General features: G+C 39.8%; 1 protein-coding gene across 2 annotated transcripts in view; it reads left to right on the top strand.

Annotated features, from left to right (window-relative positions):
* Positions 1-2210: 2210 nt before the first annotated feature.
* kremen1 (kringle containing transmembrane protein 1) overlaps positions 2211-20215 on the top strand; it is a 75728-nt gene continuing 57723 nt past the window's right edge. For both annotated transcript variants that reach the window (XM_008417855.3, XM_008417853.3), the window contains exon 1: positions 2211-2560. In XM_008417855.3, the coding sequence (XP_008416077.1) occupies positions 2482-2560 (79 nt within the window). In that variant the 5' untranslated portion in view covers positions 2211-2481. The remainder of the gene's footprint in view (positions 2561-20215) is intronic.

Here is a 20215-nt window from a genome sequence, read left to right as displayed (position 1 = left end):
GGGAAAGAAAAGGGAAAGAAAAGAAAACAAGCTTTCAAGACCCCTATGTGTCTTGAAAGAAAAGACACATAGGGGTTATTATTATTTATTATTTTATAATTATATTTTATGTAACTAGTTAAAAAGGTGCAACTGAAACTGAGACCGCTTTTGAATCATTGTCTTAAATGTAGAAGATCAACATTTCATTGAACCAGTTGAGGAGTAGACAATATGTTTTATGATTAGTGGATTCGTTGATTAGTAACAGGAGCAAACAAGTCATTATCTCCCAAAGAAATGCCAGTATGTTTCCTGTTTTGTCCTCATCTCATATTTTTCCTTCTAATCTGTTTTGCTGCTGCTGCAGTGACAGAATCATGTGTAAATTCTTCACATACATTCCCCCCTTTTCATTTCTGTGTCTTTTAAAAAGCGTTGCTTAGGTGCTTTAACCGACTGTCTGAGCAGTGACTGTATATCTGACACAGCAGGGGTTTCCACATATAATGGACCTTGATTAGTTTGAGTCCTCACCAAGACTCAAAGCTTGTGAGAGAAATGTATTTATTATTATTATTATTATTAATATTCTCCATTACAATGACCTGGATTTGCCGCTTTGATTTGATGGTGCGACACTTTTTTGGATACACCTCTTCGATTGCTGGTTAAACCAAACAGCCAAAATCAGCCAACTTGGTGCATTTAGACGTCTAGTCTTCTTGCAAATATTCCGTCTGAAGAAAGGGGATTTGAACATAGCACTGTTTAAACCACCATAGACTGATCTGAAGATTTCAGATAGTGTTGATCTACTGAATTTTCACACAAAAACATTTGTAAGGTTTACAGAAAACGGTCTGAAAAAGAGAAAGTATCCAGTTGAGTGAACAAAAAATGCATTGCTGACGTCAGAGACCGGAGGAGAATGGAAAAACTGGTGGAAGACGATAACAATGTAATGGTAGCTCAACTTACGATGCGTTACGGCCAAGACATGTTAAATGCCGTATCTGAGAGTAACAACAAATGAAGCTTAAGATGAGCCATAGCAGTAAACCTTAGGTCATTTTGGAGTAGTACCTCTAAAACCACAGAATACCCATCCACCCTTTAGGACACTGCTATACAAAACTTCTTCAAGTTATACCACAGAGCTCAGATCAACTCAAATTGGTCTCCTTTTATATATTTTTTTGTTATAAATTCTGGGCTGCACAGTGGTGCAGTTGGTAGAGCTTTTGCCTTGCAGCAAGAAGGTTCTGGGTTCGATTCCCGGCCCCGGTCTTTCTGCATGAAGTTTGCATGTTCTCCCTTTGCATGCGTGGGTTTTCTCCGGGTACTCCGGTTTCCTCCCACAGTCCAAAAACATGACTGTCAGGTTAATTGGCATCTCCGAATTGCCCCTAGGTGTGTGTGTGTGTGTGTGTGTGTGTGTGTGCATGGTTGTTTGTCCTGTGTGTCTCTGTGTTGCCCTGCGACAGACTGGCGACCTGTCCAGGGTGACCCCGCCTCTCGCCCGGTACGCTAGCTGGAGATGGGCACCAGCAACCCTCCTGACCCCACTGAGGGACAAGGGTGTAAAGAAAATGGATGGATGTTATAAATTCTTTCTTTTGCAACTTATGTGATGGTAAAATGGACATAGACACAGGTGGGTCACATGCAAAATAATTTTTTTTTTTACTTTGTGACAAGGAATTTTACAGTCCATCTGCACTGATTTATGTTTAACAATATCAAGAATCATAAGAGATAGTAAAAAAAAACCCAACATATTTGCATTCATGAGCAAGTGAGCATTTTTGGTCTCTTGGAGTCTCTTGTTCATACCTTAAGCCCATCTTTGCCTTTGTGTGTCACATCCATACATACAATATTACATCAGAAACCAAAAGATAATAATAGCACATAAAAACAACACCCCCCCCCCCCCCCCAAGGTCACGTTACAAAAACGGAACAAAAACAAAAATCGCTAAAAACAAAACAAATTATACATAAAAACAAGTCACGTGACAACAGTTAAGGGCTGAAGACCTTTGACTTAGGGTTTACAGTGATTTAAATCTCACCATCAGGTCATTTCTGAATGAAGGTTCTTTAAATCCCGTTTTGCTTGAACCTGCAGCTTGTTGCACCGCAGCTCCCCCCCTTCCCCAAACCCCGCACCTCCACCCTCTTTCCTCTCTCCACCTCCTTTTCCTCCTCCTAGTTCCACTCTGCTGTCTCTTTAGCGCTGCAGGTTGAATCCATTGCCCCTATTTCCTGTCACATGGCGTGGAAATAGGATCCCTGGTTTCTACTATCTGCTCTCGTCTCCGCGGTGTCAGAGTTGTGCTGCGGCTGAAGTACCTGCCGTGACGCTCAGACACTTTTTTTTTGTGAAGCGACTCTTGCCTATAGCCTCCTGCCAGCCAAGCAAGCCGGTCGCCAGCGTGCGCATCAGGCTGTACTTCACCTGAGAGGAAGAGCCGCTTCAGACTTTTTAACTCGCACCATGGACTCCTGGAGCGCCACCTCTGCGCTTTTCCTGGCTGGCTTTATTACATCGGCGGCTTTTCGTCATTTCGACAGCGGTAAGTGGAGCTGTCCCGCTCTCCTGTTGGGCCAGATGAAATGCGACAAAGTTATGCTTTTTACGCGCCGGTGAAGCTGCAGTCTAAAAGAAATGACACACATCATAACGCGTGAAGATGATGGTTTTAAATCGGAATCAGCAGCTAGTTGACTTCATCCAGATGAAGTGTTTGGTTAAGATGTTTACAAGTTGAAGTGAAAGCACGTAGGAAGATCAGCTGAGATAAAGTTGGAAGGTGAATGTGACTGATCTGATGGGACGCTTCGATGATGACTAGTCTCCATACACCTCAGTCAGCCCTATGTAACTAGCGCACATTAATCTAAAAACATACTATGTTTGTGTTTGTGTGTGTGTTATATGGCATTAAAATGATTACTTCAGTTTGAATCAATCAGACAAGGATTTTGACATACAACTTCACCTTTTACGCACACTTTCCTGCAACATCCTGGCGTGTTTACCTCCTCTCCTTGAACAACTTCAAAGCAATCTGTAGCTTTTCTCATTTTTAGTTTTTTTTAACGATGGAAGCAGAATATTTCTACTTTCCATAATGACACAGACACAGCCCGCACAGCGCGGCTGGCTTTTGTTAATCTCACTGAACCATCCAGACATCGGTCAGTCCCGAAGTGAACCTCAGTCATCTGATATTATCCATTTATTTCGCCACCGAGCCCAAATTAATACACAGGAGAAAGGCAGAGAAATTGTTTGCGTCTGTGCGCAGAGCTTCAAAGTCCCCTGCCGGATCCTCCCGGAGTGCGTTTTGTTTTTAATGTGAATATCTAATAATGATGACCGCACAAACCGCGCTCCGCTTTGCTGTAATTTACGCCGCGTTTCATGTCGGAGCAGCAAATCCTCGAGCTTTCCTTTTTAATTTTTTTGTCTCTTAATTATAGCCTTGGATTTCAAATTAGAGGGTCCACCATCTGGGCCAGTGCGTAAGTGCTCCCATGTGTACCTATGTATTAACAAAGTATTTAAAGCAATGGCATTCCCCTCATAACACTACGAAGGGGGGAAAGAGAGAAAAAAAAACCCAGTTCATGTTTAGTTTAAGTCAGCTGTGCCACATTTGCTGTACAGTAAAACAATAATTCAATAATGTGAAATAAATCGGTGTAAATGCAGGTTATGGCTGTATTATAGAGAGTTAAAATGTTTAGTCTGGACAAATAAAGTGTCTAAGTGGATGTAAATATCAAAAGTTAAAGGATGAAACACATATGCTGCTTTATTTGATCAAAAATCCAGTCAAGCAGAATTGGTTAAATATGAGTGGATTTTCTACTTTGAGGAACAAGACAAGCACGATAATCTGTTACAAGAACCCACAGAACATCTGCGATCTTACTGAGACCAAAAGGTTAGAGCCTCTATTCATTTATTAGAAATTCTTCAGCAGGTGATGATTTCTCTTTGACTCCTCCAGCCGAGACGTGCATCATCTTATCAGCGCTAGCCAGCTGCTCTTGCTTTCGTGAAAGTGCATCTAAAACGATTAAGCCGGAGAGATTCCAGTGTCCCGGCAGACTGCAGAATTGCATCAAGCAGAAGTCTAATAAATGTTTTTCACCAGAAGGGAGAAACATCACTGAGTTTGTGCTGCGGCCACACAAGCGGAAAAGCACACCCACACGCACACACACGCATACGTTTATCCAAGGCTTTGCAGCAGCATGATTGTAGTGGGGCACTAAATTACTTTTATACCACCTACAGGTCCTTGCAAAGATATTCCTACCTTTTGAACTTTTGTGTGCTTTTTTGGGGGGGTCAAGTTATAAGCACAAGCTTCAATTTATGGAGATTTGGTGTGCTAGACCAAAGCAAAGTACCACACAATTGTAAGGTGGAAGGATAAATGATGAACAGCAGACAGACCAGAGGCAAAGTTGTGGTGAAGATTAAAGTAGCGTTAATCTATACAACAATATACCAACCTGTAAACATTACTGTTTAAGCCATCATTTGAAAATCTAAAAAAAATTCAGTTGCAAAGTGAGGACTGACCAGAAGCAGCCACATCAGGGCTGGACCAAGCCTTTTTGGGGCCCTCAGCAGATTTTCATTTGGGGCCCCCTAAGCTACTCTGTGTGTGACATGCTATCATTAACGTTGTTTGTAATTATTATATGTCATGATGGTGTTGTTATGGCTCCTGTGATTTTAACCTCACAGGAGGAGCAAAGAAAGAAAAAGAAATATTTGGATTTTGAATAACAGAGCGTGTCGTCTTGTTTTAACTATTTGAAAGTAACATCAGCTGATAAACAGTAAACAAATGATGTGATATCTTATGTTTCCCCCAAGAGTGGGAGCAGCCAATAGCAGGAAGGAGAATGGGCAAACATGTCACTTTCTAAATCTGCAAAGCTGAGAAATATTCTGAAATAACTCAGTCAGTGGAGCTGAAAGCAACTTTACGTCACAGTTATCAGAGTTTCACTCTAATCCTTATATCCTTCTCCATCCACTTGACAGTGCGACAAAACGTGAAAATCTTTAATTGCTTGAATACTTTTGCAAGGAATTTGATAACACGAAAACATCTGTAAATCTCATTCTCCCAATATAACACAGTGACCTGTTCCCAGATGCTTCATAAAGAAAATCCCACATGATCTCGGGTTAGAACGATCCTTGCGGTTGCTCTCTTGGCGACTCGTTTGGGCCGTTCGCACCAAATGTACACACGAGGGGAAGCCGATTCCTGTCAGAGCTGTCAGGATGAGCCATAATTGAGTTGCTCTCTAAGCCGGTAATGATGCGGCTCATGATGTTGGTTGCCTGAACAAGCCCAAGCTGGTTAATCAGAAGAGATTTATTTTGCTCTTGATGTTTCCCTGTAACCATGACTGGTCTTGCTCGGGGTTAACAGTCGAGGTCAGTGGTGAAACAGAGATTATGTGTGTGTCTAAGTCTTATGTGTGTGAGAAAATATGCATGATCTTATAGTAATTGAAAATGTGGCAGCTTTTTTTTTTTTTTGATGAAGCAAATGCGATGTGTTCCACGTTACTGTGCAGCGCTGAGCAAAACGTCCTGTTTCTACTTGCTGCCACTGAGAGTTCTCGAACGTTTTGGTAAATCAACTTCATGTGCTTTCTTGCTGACTGTTTGATGAAAGGATTCGTATGAATTACCAGCATTGCAAGAGTTTGCACACACTTATTTCAAAATCAGTGTTTTGATGTGTTCAAGCATTCTGTCTTTGAAGCAGCACAAGAGACTATTTCTGTTGCTTTTAATCAGACTTTAAGGCATTTAAATCTTTGACAATATTATGCTTGAATTTTGCTTCAAGGTTTTTGCTACATTCTTAGACTATTTCTTAGAATCGAAATTGAAATTGAAAGCAGGTGTTGCATAGATCCTGGAGATCATGTGGCAGAAATTAAAGGCACAGTTGAGGTTCTTTTTATGCTTTTTGTACCTACAAATACAAGCAAGCTTTCACAAAGCAGCGATATGCACCATTTGTCTTCACTGATTCTCCAGGCTATAAAGAGAGGATGTCAGCTTAGAGTTTCTTTCTGTTAGTCAGTTTCCTGGTTCAGTCTGGGCAGTTTAACAGGACTGCAGTGAGAGCTTTCAGGAAGGTCATTCCTGAAGCTTAATGTTAACCTGATTTATCTGTTCTTTAATCAGTGTTAATGTTTGTTTGGGATTATTTTTCTGTTGTAGGAAACAAGTTTCAACCATTTGACTCAAACTGTTCGCAAACAATCCAGAAACCACTAAAGCTCAGGAATGTAATCCTTCCAATGTCTATACCATCACAGGGCAACTCAGGGACACACACTAACACTTAAGGGCAATTTAGAGAGACCAATTAACCTAACAGTCATGTATTTGGATGGTGGAAGGAAGTACCCAAACAGAACCCATACATGCACAGGGACTCCATGCAGAAACACACCAGGCCAGGATTTGAACCTAGAATCTCCGCTGCAAGGCAGCAGTGCAGCCATGCAGTCCCAAAAATGTCATAAACTGCAAAATGCTGGAACATCAGTGTCACCTTTCTCAAAGTAGCAAGTTCTTTTTTATCAACATGGATTGAGAAAACTTGACACCTTCAAGTTTGACTGGAATTGCAGTTTCCCACCAGGATAGACCCAATTCTTTTTGGAAAGAAATCATATGGAAATATGAGACAAAAACAAACAACAAAAGTTAGTTATTTGGGAGAATCCAGAACACTTAAAGAACGGTGGTGGTAGCATTACCTTGTGGGGCTGTTTCTGGAGCATTGTAGACATCAGGATGGAATATTGAAGAAACATAAATAACCACCAAAACTTGGCACACAGGAAGTTAGTAATACTTTAAGACACAAGATAGTTTTTATGATATACAGTCAATTCTTTAAATAAGACCAACTTCAAACTCAAATTATCTGAATTGAAATGGACTTCTGCCTCCTGGAACTAATTTTCTTCTGCACACTAAGGTCGAGAATGGCTGCGGCTAGCGGAAAAGCCAGCCTGCCGTACTATCCTTAGCTTTGCCTTGCCAGTTGGCTCCATGTGTTGGAACTTCATGCACGTTGTGTCTCCCTTGTTTTTTTTTTTGTTTTTTTTTGTCTCATTTTCTGGTGGAAGAAGAGCTGCTCACTGCTGCTCACTTCCAGGGCCTTCAAAGAGGTGTGTGAAATGTGTAGAAAAGTGCAAAGTGCCGCATCACCCAAACAAAGCTGTCGCCTAATGCAGCCATAAATCTCTACATTAACAATATCATGGCGTATTTTTAGTGACATGTTGGAACACGGGCTAAAGAAAATGTGCTTAAAAAGTCTTGGAACAGGGAAGCTTGTGGCGCCTGTGATGCAAAAACTGACGTCAGTGGTGCTGGTGCTATAAAAAATGATGTGAAGAGCCTTAAACTTTTATTGTTTCATTAATATTTCACCACACAACGCTTGTAGCAATGTTTATAGCGAGGAATAATGCTCCACTATGTTAAAAATGACTGTTTGTGAGTGTGGTGCATGTTTTAAAGGGTCTGAACAAAATATTTTAATTTCCTTTATTTTTATTAGGTGAAAAATGTTGAAAATGTGCATTTTCAAGATATAAATCACATGTCTGGAAGAATTAAATTAGCATTCAGAGGGCTAAATGGGATAAAAACCATGCTGTTGTCTTTTTTTTTTCTGTGTTGAAAACAATTGACAATGATACCGCTACTCTTCTGGATACGCCAAACTTCACATTATGATTTTTGTGAGAATAAAATGTGTTATATTGCAAAATACAAATCTAAATTGGCCCATTTTTATTCTTGGGAGAGGTTTTTTGTAATAAATCCAAATGTGGTGCTTTGGGAAACATCAGACCACGCAGTGTTTTTCCTCAGTTTCTTGTTCAGCTGCTGTGACCTTCTGCTGCGGTCAGAGGTAGTGACAGATGTACCTAATAAAGTGGCAAGTAAGTTTATATGCAAGTTTAAAGTGTTCTAAATTGCCAGGCCATCTTTCTGATGCACTGGGTGCAAAACTTACTTTCCAGATATGATGAATCTGATGATATTGTAATTCTGTCAGTCAAATCAATCAAACTCTAGATCTGTATATTAATTATTATTAATCGCTATGCTGAACTTTTAAAAGCATAGATGGAAATGTGAAAATGTACATTTTCAAAATGTTTAAGTGGTCTATTGTCTCAATCCAAACATCTCAGTTTTCCAGGTTTTTACAGGAAGATTTAAAAGAAATCATTTTGTTTCAAACATAATTTGGAATCTATAAACTGGCCTTTAGTTTAAAATAGGTAATGCAGTCAATCTACATGGTCTAATATTACTGTGTTAAACTTTTAAGATTAATCACATAAAGTGCTAACGTTGACAGCGCTAAGTGTTGTCAGGTCTTTAAAAAAATCGCTTTTCTGTTCATACAAATCGTTTAACTTCATGTAAGTTTTTATCTTGACTCTGATTTGAAGTGAAGTTTTCAGTGAGGTTCAGATGTCGAGCAGCTGAAACCGTCTGGAGGCTGTGAACCTTCAGTGTTCCTGCTCAAGATTTTAGGAGTGTCAAAAGGTCTCACATTCCCTTTCTGCACCATTCACACACACACATTAAACAGCACACACACCACTTTATGCCTGTGACTGGGCCCATAACTCTCCCTCATATACCCATTCAGCATTTCTCTATCGACGCAATCCTTTTCCTCAACTTGTAAACGCAGCTGATACAGTTCAGTTTATGGTCTGTCTCTTTTGACCTTTTTGACCTCTGAGACAGAGGGATCCTTGTTAGTGTGCACACGAAGGATGGATACTATGACTCGTCTGCCTCAGAAACATAATAACAGACCTTCTTCAGGCTGTGGAAGAAACACAAGCTTGTGTTGGCGGAGGTGATCGTGACGGAGCGTCAGTCGCCGAAGAGACAGCGGGTTTTTAAAGACTTTAACATAAGGGATTTAGTGTGTCGGTAAGCCCTCTGAGCTCTGGATGGGGGGTGTCAGTGGGCATACTGGGAAGAAGATGCATTGGGTCTGGGTCTCAGATGTGGGCGCTGTGGTCCCTGGAGCTTTTCCGGTTTGTAGAGGGAGACGGAAACCTCTCCTCCTGGTGAGCTTCTGTGCAGCAGACAGTCCTCCAGACGAACTGCTCTCATTGCAGGAGCACTGCAGGCGCTGTAGCTCAGTGAGCTGCTATTAGACGTTCCTTCTTGGATGCAACATTTGGTATAAAATTATTGTGCCGATTACATTTGGGCATTTATTCTGATGAGTGTCTTATAAGATTTTGGCTTTTTGTTGTTATCTGGGTTTTGCACACATAACTGACTCTTGGGTTTACTTAAAGTAAAATACGGATTGAACATTAGTTGTGTGGAAAAAAATAATCTGTTGATGGCAGAGGTCAGAGCAAGCAAATGGGGGTCCAGTCTGATTTCAGCAAGGGGTACCTAATAAAGTGGCCAATGTGTGAATATGGGACCGTTATGCGATATTGAATTTAGTGAATTTAGTCTTTTAAATTCACACATTGGCCATTTTTGTGTGAATGTGGCCAAAAACTAAACTAATTAGTTTAGAAGACTAAACTAGTTAGTTTAGTCTTCTGAGGTTAAATTGACTCTCTGTTAGTCATCGAGTTAACTTACTGCTTCAGAAGCAAGCACTTGTTTTTGCCATAAAGCTCTCCAAACTACAGACAATTACCTTAGCAGGAACAAAAATGATGCTGTTAGCATTGGAAATAACAATGAGTCATTTAGAGAATGAACAGATTTTTCTCTCAGAAAGGACATGTTAAAAAAGGACTGAATATTATGAACTATTATTACTCCTTGTTTGTGAAGATAAGTTGTTGATTTACCAGCTCAATCTATGTTGGGTTTATGAATTCAGGCAGATTTTTAGACAGATCTTAAGGGTGGAGTTCAGACTTTTTGCTCAGCATGAAGGCAGTTTGCCGTTCCTGTTTTCAACTTCACTACTTCTTCAAGGCTAGATGCACGGATACAATCTCTGCTTTTGTGCATTCTCTTTTTATACCACTCTGGTAAAAAGATGGCATCGAAGTGGAAGAATCTATTTTAAGTGGAAGAGAGCGAGTGCATCTGATTGTTGTCTGCAGCTAATGGGAAACTGAATTGCTTCTTCTACAGCAACATTTATGGAGGCAACAGCAGAAATTTCATTGTTCCATAAGTTCTTCACTATACTGAGCAAATATGATTATCTTATATAATTTGTTTTGGTGGACTAAATGGATACTGAAATTGTATTATTGCCAAATAGGCATCTTATGTGCAGCCCACTCCAGGTCAAGCATGTGGGAGAACCCAATTAAGCTCTTTCTGTGGGTCTTAAATGGATGACTAATGGGAAATATATGCATAGGCTCAGGAGGGGCAACATGAACATCTGTGGGGTCCACCTAGCACACATTTCAGCCCTGCATCAAATCCACATGCGCAATATTGAACATATATAAAACCCACAAACATTCCCATATGGCCCCTTCTTTTGAGCCCATGTTTCACCCCCACAGGCCCCACAGCGAAATATTTGCTACGTTGCCTAATAATTCCTATAAAATAAATGTAATTGAAACATTTTGTCTGGCACAAAGAAGAACTATGTGCATGAAATTAAAGCAAAACATGATTTGCAAAATGTATTTCACAGGTACCCATTTTTCACCTGGTTACATACAAATGTGATTCAACCTCAATCAAACAGATCTACCAGGTATACGGTGCAAATCTGAGCCAAATGTCTTCCTGTACGTATGCATTGCATTGTGGGATGCAGTAGAGTACAACAAACTAACGGTGGTGTGTCTTTTCTGTGAAACGTGAAGCCATATTCAACTCCTTTGATAATTTTGCATGAAATAGTAGCGAGATGAACACACCATCTGCTTCCCATATTTACAGTTGGTTCTCCCACAACCGAGCGATAAACAGACCAAACGTTCCCACGGTCACTTGGAGTTTTATCTGTGTGAAAAGAAACCAAACCACCCAAAAACATTACAAGTTAACAAATTCATAAACTGACGTGGACCAAAGTAAACAAACTAACGGTGTGAAAACGCCCTGAGAGACTATCAAGGAGTCTGAGGAAGAAAATCAGCTCCAACCTTGCGAAAGAAATGAATAAATAAAATTTAACATAAAATGTGATACATTTAAGCTAACATCTGTTATGTTATACAATAACAGATCAATTTATTTTAAGGATTTAGGGGTTTTTTCTCAAAAAAGTTTTTAGCAGTGTTTTTTTATTTTATTTTGAAAAGCATAGTTAAAGAGATGAAACATTATTATTGTTTCTAAATGAATATGAAATTGAGGTCTGAAAATACTGTATCTTTTTAGTTTGACCATTTCTCGTTTTGTGCAGTATTCACACAAATATTCAATTTTTACTTTTAATTTTGGAGACATGTCATAAAATAGAAGAACAATGTTCGTTTTACTCAAACATATACCTATAAAGAGTAAAATCAGGTAAACTGATCACTTTAAGTGGTCTCTTAATTTTTCCAGAGCTGTATTTGATGTAATTTGTGATAAGCATGTGTAAGATGGATGCATTTTATTTGGAGCTTCTGACATTAAAGTTTTTCTCCAGGAATAACTTCCAGCATGTGATGTCCAGAATCGCCTCCAAGTTTGGCCTTAGTCTTCTTATTTTGGAACATCACACTAAAACTATTTGGATGAAAGGATTCCAGGCTTATTAGGACAAAACCCAACTTCTCCAGCTGCAGCGGAAACTTTGCGAGTCCCTTGTCTTTCAGTCAAGGGCACGCAAAAGTGTCTGCATTAATCAGCGGGCAGAACAATCTTCTGGGCACACATGGTTGCTTTTGCTGTCCTTTGTCTGTCATCACTCAGTACGATGATGAGTTCTTTGACAAATGGGTTAATCTCCCTAAAACTTGTGCAGCTCTCGCTGAAGGCTCCTGGAGGTTAACGCACAGATCCAGCCTGCTCGTCCCGCTTGTTTTCACAGCAAACTCACTCAGTATGTCTGCTCTTTGTGTCACGTCCGTGCATAATGAGTCGCACTCTAGCCCATATGGAGCCCCCATAAATCTTCAGTGGAATGTCCTGAGAAGTTGACTTCAGTGAGACAACAAAGGACACTAAGAAAACCAGACGACACGCGAGGACTTTATCTGAAACTGGGATTGTTATCTGAATACAAAAATGCTAATCAGCTGTCTGTCTGTGAAGTCACAGTCGCATCATTGTAGGTTGATATCTTAGCTGTTTTAAAAAATAATAAGTCAGAGTTTACATAAAGTGTACATGGGGAAATTCAGATGTGTGAAAAATTAAATAAATTGGTGTACTTGCATATGCTGTTGTTACCAATATAAGACTTGAATATGGACTATTCAGATGCAGCCTGGACTTTTAAGCTTGGACAAAGCTGTCATCTCATTTGCTGAGTAAAAAGATCCACGTCTTTGCAGCTCATCCTCTGAGCATCATCACATGCATTACATGTGTAAATCTTTAAAACTGAAACAAGAGAGGCAGACAGCAGCTCCCTAAAGTTACATAGTGATGACAGATAGAAAGACAGGCAAATTTACGCTCAGTGAGAAGCCACTCATCCAGATTAGAAAGGCTAAAACAGAAGCAAACAAAGAGGATTATTTTTCTTTTTCCACTTTTCATCAAGCCTGACACCCAGCAGGCCTTGACTTGTGAAGACAGGCCAGAAGTTCTGAAGAACCCTCTTATTTTACTTTGTCTAAAGTTGAGACTGGATCAAGCTTGAGTCTTGAAGAGCAGAGGGAAAAACCCTTCACGGTTTGAACTGTGTCCGTCTGTGTCATACGTCGGCCCGTTTACTTCCTGTTGACCTCTGGGTGTTGCCCCGTCAAGGGTCAGATTGTGGGCAACGCCCTGGTTTTCCCATGCCAAGGGACTGGACCGCCCTAAGAAAAAAAAAAGAAAAAAAAAAAAAGAAACCACCAACCACTAAGACACAGAAACAGACCCAGTTATTATAAACACAATCATGCTCATTATGGTGCCACTGTGATTCTCATCCTGTCGTGTTCAAAGGGCTTACGTTCCTTTGATTGAAGTACCTCTCTCTTTCTGTGTTTCCCCTCTCTTGATTCTTTTTTTGAACTTCCGCTGAGGGCAGCCCCTCATTTTTTTCGTGCAAATCACCACCTACTCAGGCGGTTGATCAGGCGAACCACGACACAAAGCAGTAAGGCGAATTTCAGCTTCAGGATTTAAGATTGTGATGGTGGTGCCTGGGTGTCCCCAATGCCTTCTTCCCCCTCAGAAGTTCATATAAACTGATCTTAAACATGAATATATAATGAATCTTTATGAAGAATTTGAAGTATTTTTTTTTCTATGGTGGAATGATGAAACAAACAGGATTGCGTCTAGACCAGTGTTTCTCAACCTTTTTCGGCCCAGCCCCCCCCCTAGCCTTTATCCAGGTCCCTCACCACCCCCCACCAAAGAATTTGTAGGCTACTTTACACTGACTATTATTTTATTTTTAATATTACTATCACTATTGTAGATGTTTTGATTTTTATGCTTGTTTCTGTATTTATCATTAAAAATAAATTCCCAGAGAACAAAGAGGTCATGGGAATAGAAATTATTTTCACAGGCATCTATGAAAAGTGCAATGAACATTCAACTTAAAATGTATAGGCCTAACAGCAGCCAATCAGTGTGGAAAAATATTCTTGTTCTGTGCCATTTTCTATTTGTTAAATATTCCACAAAATGACCAGATAAAAGATGAACAACATGCCAGTTTAAACTTTGAACTATTTGCAAAACAACTGAGCTCTGCAACATTAAAACATGGATAGAACTGTAACTACATTAATCAAAACAATTCTTCTCTTCCGTGTTTGTCGGTTTCTGGTGGAGCAGCTCCGTGCTGCCTTCAGGAGAATGGGACATCTGAGTATCATCCATAAAATTTCACCCACATGGCATTTATTGTGCAAACCAGAGCTTTCAGTGGAAAAACAAAGTTCCAGATCCTTTTAATGCCATACAAATATGAGACAGAAACATGGATTATATCTTTATATAGACCTATTGATTTATAGATTAATAGTTTTACTAGACAGAAATTACAAAGAACAAATCTGGTTCTTAATCAAATCCTAATGAGTCAAATTGAAAGTGTCATGGAGTCATCAGCCTCATGACATTAACACTGACATGAAAAATAATATTGAAGAAATAAATATATCAAATCTAATTAAAAACATAAATAAGTGATCAGTTCTTTACTGTTATGGTCTGTAAGATATATTTATTCTCAGTACCAGATGTGGTCTCAACAAACCCATGACATTTCAACAATATTATTTTACCTTTTATGTGGAAATAGTGTCTGTTTATTCTTGCCATACAGTCCTCTGTATTAATTATTGCTCTAAAGGTCTTGCCATACCAGTTTATTCCTCTGTATTTACTTTAGTTTCTTAGTTTATTCTTGCATTTTGTTCTTCATTCATTTCCATTTAGTTTAATTTGATTAGTATTATCCTCTCTTGGTTTATTGCTATGTCCACTTTAGTTTCTTTCCTGTTGCTAGTTTTATTTTATCGTTTATTGACCATCAGTAATCTTCACTCATCACCTGCTGCGCCTCCTAATCGTCATGTGTTTCACATCATGTGTTGATTTTTCACTGTTCAGCGTCGGATTCTCTGTATTTATGCCATAATTCACATCTAGTTCGTCTCTCCGTTTTATGTCCCACTTCTCTTGTTTCAGAGTTTTGCGCAATGTGCGCGTTGTTTTTTTTTTTTTTTTTTTAACTCCCTATGGTGCGCAGCGTTCGGGAAACGTATCGATGGGGAAAAGGCAGACTGACATAAACCTTTTAAAACAACGGAAACAATTGCGGTATTCTGATTGTTGAAATTTAAAAGTGCTGTGGTACCGTTGTTTTATCACACCCGTTTCATGTCGGACCACTTACAGCACCGGTGTTAACGCTATAAAATGAACGCTCTCTATCGTGGTATCACCCGTGGAGGGATTTCTTTATTTAAATGGGTTCATTTTTCAGAGGGATACAAAGTCAGGGTATCGTGATTTTAGTAATTACATGTTTATAAGAGTGATTTTCTGTTGTCCTTATATGGAAGCATGCATCCTTCAAACGGAAATAAATCACTTTTTAATATAAGCTTCTGCTTTGACATGATCACAGAACTGCCCAAACATATGTACAAAAATACCAGACAAAGTGAATCACAGCAACGTCATCAGCCGGTGTAACGCTGAACGGATGCGGTGAAGCTACCAGTAGCAGTAGAGCGGAGCTGCACCAAGAAGCTACAAACACTGAATAGAAGAAGAGCTGCAACCGATACAGTTGCAGCCAAGCATAGTTTAATGTTACACAATACAGTTTTACCAAGTTGCTCAAAGACTAAACTGGCATTGTTGTGCATATAAGGTGTAAAGTTTACCTTCGACCAAACGCCCCCCAAAGGCATCCCAGTGCGCCCCTTTTGTAAAGATGTCCACCAGCGCCCCCTGCCGTCCTCTGAACGCCCCCCGGGGGGCGGTACCGCCCACGTTGAGAACCGCTACTCTAGAAGATTATGTATATTTCATATGTTCTGCAAATCATCCAGGGTCAAAATAATACAGTGATGTTCAAATATATAGACACACCTCCATTAATATTTTGGTAAAGGGGTTGGATAATGATTGCTGACAAAAATTGTACAGTTAATTTAAAATAGTTTTTCTGGTCAAATATTCAGCAAAAATGTTGCCAGAAGCCTTTTGATCCCTTAGAAATTACTGATTTTATTGCCGACTTTCTATGAAATGTTTATCCAAACACTAGTGGAGGCATTTAGTTGAGCACCGTTTACCTTGTGTTGATAAAAGAAAACTCACAACAAATATAAACTTCTCTGGAATTTTTTTTATAGGGGCAGTATTATGTAAATTGAACTTTTTTGAGTTTTACATAATGTTCTAAGCATTATTGCCTCATCAAAAACACACCTAGAGTATAGCTTTGATTCTTTTATGCATATTTAATATTGGCATCTTCTGAGCATATTATACAAACTTCTTTTCAGTGCAAAACTTCTTAAAACGGTGTTAAAAGCTTATGGAGGAGTGTTGTGATGACATACTGAAGAGCAGGAGCTTCTAAAAGAGACAGAGCCCAAATTTTAAGGTACCACAATGCAAAGTCAAATTTCTTATAAGTCATATTTGATGCATACAGCACTTTTATAACAATAGTTACTTGATTGTGCTATGAAATGGGACTATGTGCATGGAAAATACAAAATACTGCCCCTTTAAATAAATCATAAAAAGACCCAAACTAGAGTGGCATCGATGCTGATGATCCGTATGTAAACCTGCGACCAGCCCTGAACATACCAAGGCGTGACAGATGTGACGGTCTGGAAAAGTACAGAGGGTCCCAGTAGAAAGTGTTTAACTTTGGTCCCTGATCCACAGAGGCGGTCCAGCCAGACAGCGTGGAATTAAACTGTCAGACTGCAGCAGGCTGTACACAACTGTCAGGCTTGAAAGAGATAAACAATGCTTAGGTGGGAGAGTGCAATTCATGTGGTCACAACGCCGGTTTGTGTGGTTTTTGCAGCTCTAAGGTCAGACAGTGTTTTGTTGAATCCATTGCTTTATACATCCGGTGCTTTCCACAACTCTCTACAATCCAAAGTGTTCAGATTTCTGCTCTTCCATGCTGCATCCAAGTTGCTTCTCTTTTTCCATCTGAATACTGATATGCATAAGTTGTGTTTCCGTGGCCTCTTCATGCACACTGACATTTGCATGAGGAGACCCACTCCAGTCGGTGCCAAATTGACATTCTCTTTGCCGGTTTCGCTGGTGCTCCCTGCAGCGGTCTGAGTCTATTAGCTGAAAATGCACTCCAGGGTGAGAGGGTAAATCAAATACTCAGAGAGCTAAAATGAAGTAGCATGAAGACTAATCTTCTTCCCTGGATGCCATTAAGTCTAAAACAAATGCTTGTTTTTATTATCAAAACTCAATTTAAATCCCAGACAATGGAGTTTTAAGCAAGGTTTGCTGCCTCAGGGGAGGAAGCGGCTCATGCATGAAAACATCGCACAAAAAAAAAAAAAAACGGCTTTCTGTACAACAAAATTAAGCATTACTATCCCGTAAAACTTCTCAAAGGCTGATATATTATTTTTTTCCAAGTAAAACCAAACCAGAAAACAATTAGAAGTTGTTTGGTTTTGTTTTGATTCAGGCTCTGAATCACTCAGAATCTTTTTTTGTCTTTCTGATCACATTACTGATAAAGCTTTGGAGGCGGTACAATCAGTGATTGGTTGAGTGAGTGTGTTAGTAAACAGTTTGAAGTTACAAAGCAACCAAGTATTTTTGTCATCTCACTTTCAGTTTGGACTTTTTCATGATCAAAAACTATGAGATTGAATCTCCCAAACCAACAGAAGGCCCCTGAAAGTGTTTACATTTTTAGACAGGACATTGATCTCCAAAAATTGTCTTTAGTTTGCCTATGAAAACTGACTTCTAAAATGGTCTCTGCCAGTTTTTGTAAACTCTGCAAAAACTGAGAGTTTTTGCATTTTAAAAAATGCAAAAACTTCCTATTTAAAAAAATATTTAAAAAAATATTTTTTAAATATTTAAAACATTTAAAGAAATGTTTTAAATATTCAAATAAATGGGAGATGTCCTACTCATAGACATATTATTTTTATTGTAGTTATTTAGCTTCTCTATTCAGCTGATTGAGCCAGCATTTTGTTTCTAGTCTTATTTTGAAGTAAGACAGGAAGTAGTTCTTGAAATTAACAGAAAAAATGAGCAGGTTAGACGTTTGTCACAAACATTAGTAAATTTAGCCTCTTCTTCTGCACTTCTAATCAAGACTAACAGGCTGTTTGACAGTTTTCAGGAAATCTGGATTGCATATTTTCACTTTTAGTTCAAAATCAACTATTTTTGGGAATGTTTGATTCAGATATTTTGAACTAAGAATCAAAAACAGACATAAGCTGCCTTGTTTTGTCCACAAAACATATGGCTACTTAACCAGTAAAGAATCATCCACCACTTAAAATAGTTTCTCTGCATCTATTCTAGGTACATTTCAGGTACCTAGAATAGAATAACAGCTGAAATATAAATCATTTTAGTTAAAGGCCGTAGTTGCAAATGGTTCCTACCTCGGTTTTCTAAGTAATCTAGACTTCATTTCCTCTCTCGTTTAGATCAAAACTCAACTTAATTAGCAGATGAAGGAATTTTCCAAGGTTTGAGGCCCCAAAGGAGGAAACAGCTAGCATATAAAAACACTGCGCAAACTATAGCCTTCTGTAGAAGATAATTAAGTTTTGCTTTGCCATATAAGTCCCCACTGTCGATGCTTTCTCCCAAGGAAAACTGAGGAAGAACTGGAAGCTGGTTTGATGTGTTTAGCATTAGCCCAAGAATCGTCCCAGCATCCAGTTTCTCTTTCTGATCAAATTATTGATATATTCTTTGAAAGTAGTATTTTTTCTTTGATTCACCTCGTTCCAAAGATTTTACCAGTAATTGGTTGAGTGGTTTAGTAAATATTCCCAATGAAGATGAAGTTTCAAAGCAACCAATAATTTTGTGCTGTAACATTTAGTTTGGACTGTTGAGGATCAAAACCAAAGAATGTAACAGGAGAATATTGAATTGCTACTGTGTGAGGCATGACCCATCTGACGAACTTTACTTTCTTTTTATACAAGCGTTTTATTTGGGCAGGAGCCCACTGAAACTGCAGCGGAGAAAGTCAACCACTTTAAATAAATGGAGAGTAATCTGCTGTTCGGCTCCAGGGTCTGGTTTGCATCCAGCTGCAACAGCTTGTGGCTGAAGAGGCAAATTGTCGCCTTTCCTGCTTGTTGAAACGCCCGCAGATGGGGCTGAGCGGGTGGACACGGCAAAGTGGACAGAGCAAACATTTGGACAAGTGAAGGAGGCAGGCCTGGCGAAGTGGACAGCAAACGGAGGAACAAAGCCAGCAATGGACAGAGCAAAGAGGCCGTGACAGGGAAAGGCTTGGTGCATCAGGGAACACAGAACACGTTTCCCCGAGGTCTTTCTTTCAAGAATATGCAAATAAACATCCATTAAGTCGAGCTGTGATGCTTAGGCAGCAGTAAAATGTGGTTAGAGTGCACAGGAACATTTCAGTCGGTCATTTCCAGAAACAGCCATTGTCCCTGACGTTGTGGAGCCTGTCATATCCTATTGCAACATGAGGCACTTTGAAAGAGACCTTAAGTCAAAGGGATGTAACCCAAGTCGTAAAGGGGCCCTGATTTAGTTGTCTGTCCTGTGTCTAAGGTGAGTGCGGCTCTCGGAGGTGAACACAAAGTGGGCCGTCTCTGCCACAGCCTATGTGGCACCAACCCACGGTCCACGCCAACCCGAGTGTTGGTCACACTCGGCCGATGCCATGAAACTGAATCTACCAGCCCTGAATGGATCCCCCCCACCCTCCGCTCGTAATGGATCCCAGTGAGATGCCCCCTGTGTTTTAGCACAACCATCTGGTTCCCAGTTCTGCTGCTCTTCCCAGAGCCGCACAAACCACGATGAAAAACGATCGCCGTCCCAGTCGGGATCGGGAACCAGAGAAAGGGCTCTTTAAAAGGGGGTCTTCTGTTAAACACTGCGGTCCCCTCTTCAGCAGCTTATTGTGCTGCTAGGATTGTGTTTGCAGAATTGCTCTCAGTTGCGGTTTATCTGACAACCTTTTGTTGTTTCATGCATTAGCAGCGGTGCTCTGACCAACTCAGGGAGTATGGGTTACATAAGGAAAAAATTGGGGGATTGTTCTAAAATCAACAAGAATTAGCCCAAAAAATAACTTAACTGATGTGCTGTAGATTTTCTTCATCATGTATCTGAGTTTAAAGAGGAGAAAAATCAATGTAAACATGCCAAAGAGCGAAATTAAACAGGCCAGTGCCTCCATCTATAGTTTATAACGATAGACGAAACAAACCCACTGGGGCCCTTTCCCCCCATGTTTACCACTCTCTCCAAACAAAAACGCTGGAGAGTCATTGAACGCAGATGGGTGCATGTTTGCGCTCCACACATGGAGTCTGTTTAT

Source organism: Poecilia reticulata, chromosome 9 (assembly GCF_904066995.2).
Source record: "Poecilia reticulata chromosome 9, P_reticulata-male-v2, whole genome shotgun sequence".
In the NCBI taxonomy this organism is placed as follows: domain Eukaryota; kingdom Metazoa; phylum Chordata; class Actinopteri; order Cyprinodontiformes; family Poeciliidae; genus Poecilia; species Poecilia reticulata.
Note: the sequence above shows the minus strand (reverse complement) of the source record. Positions and strands in the feature narration are given on the sequence as shown.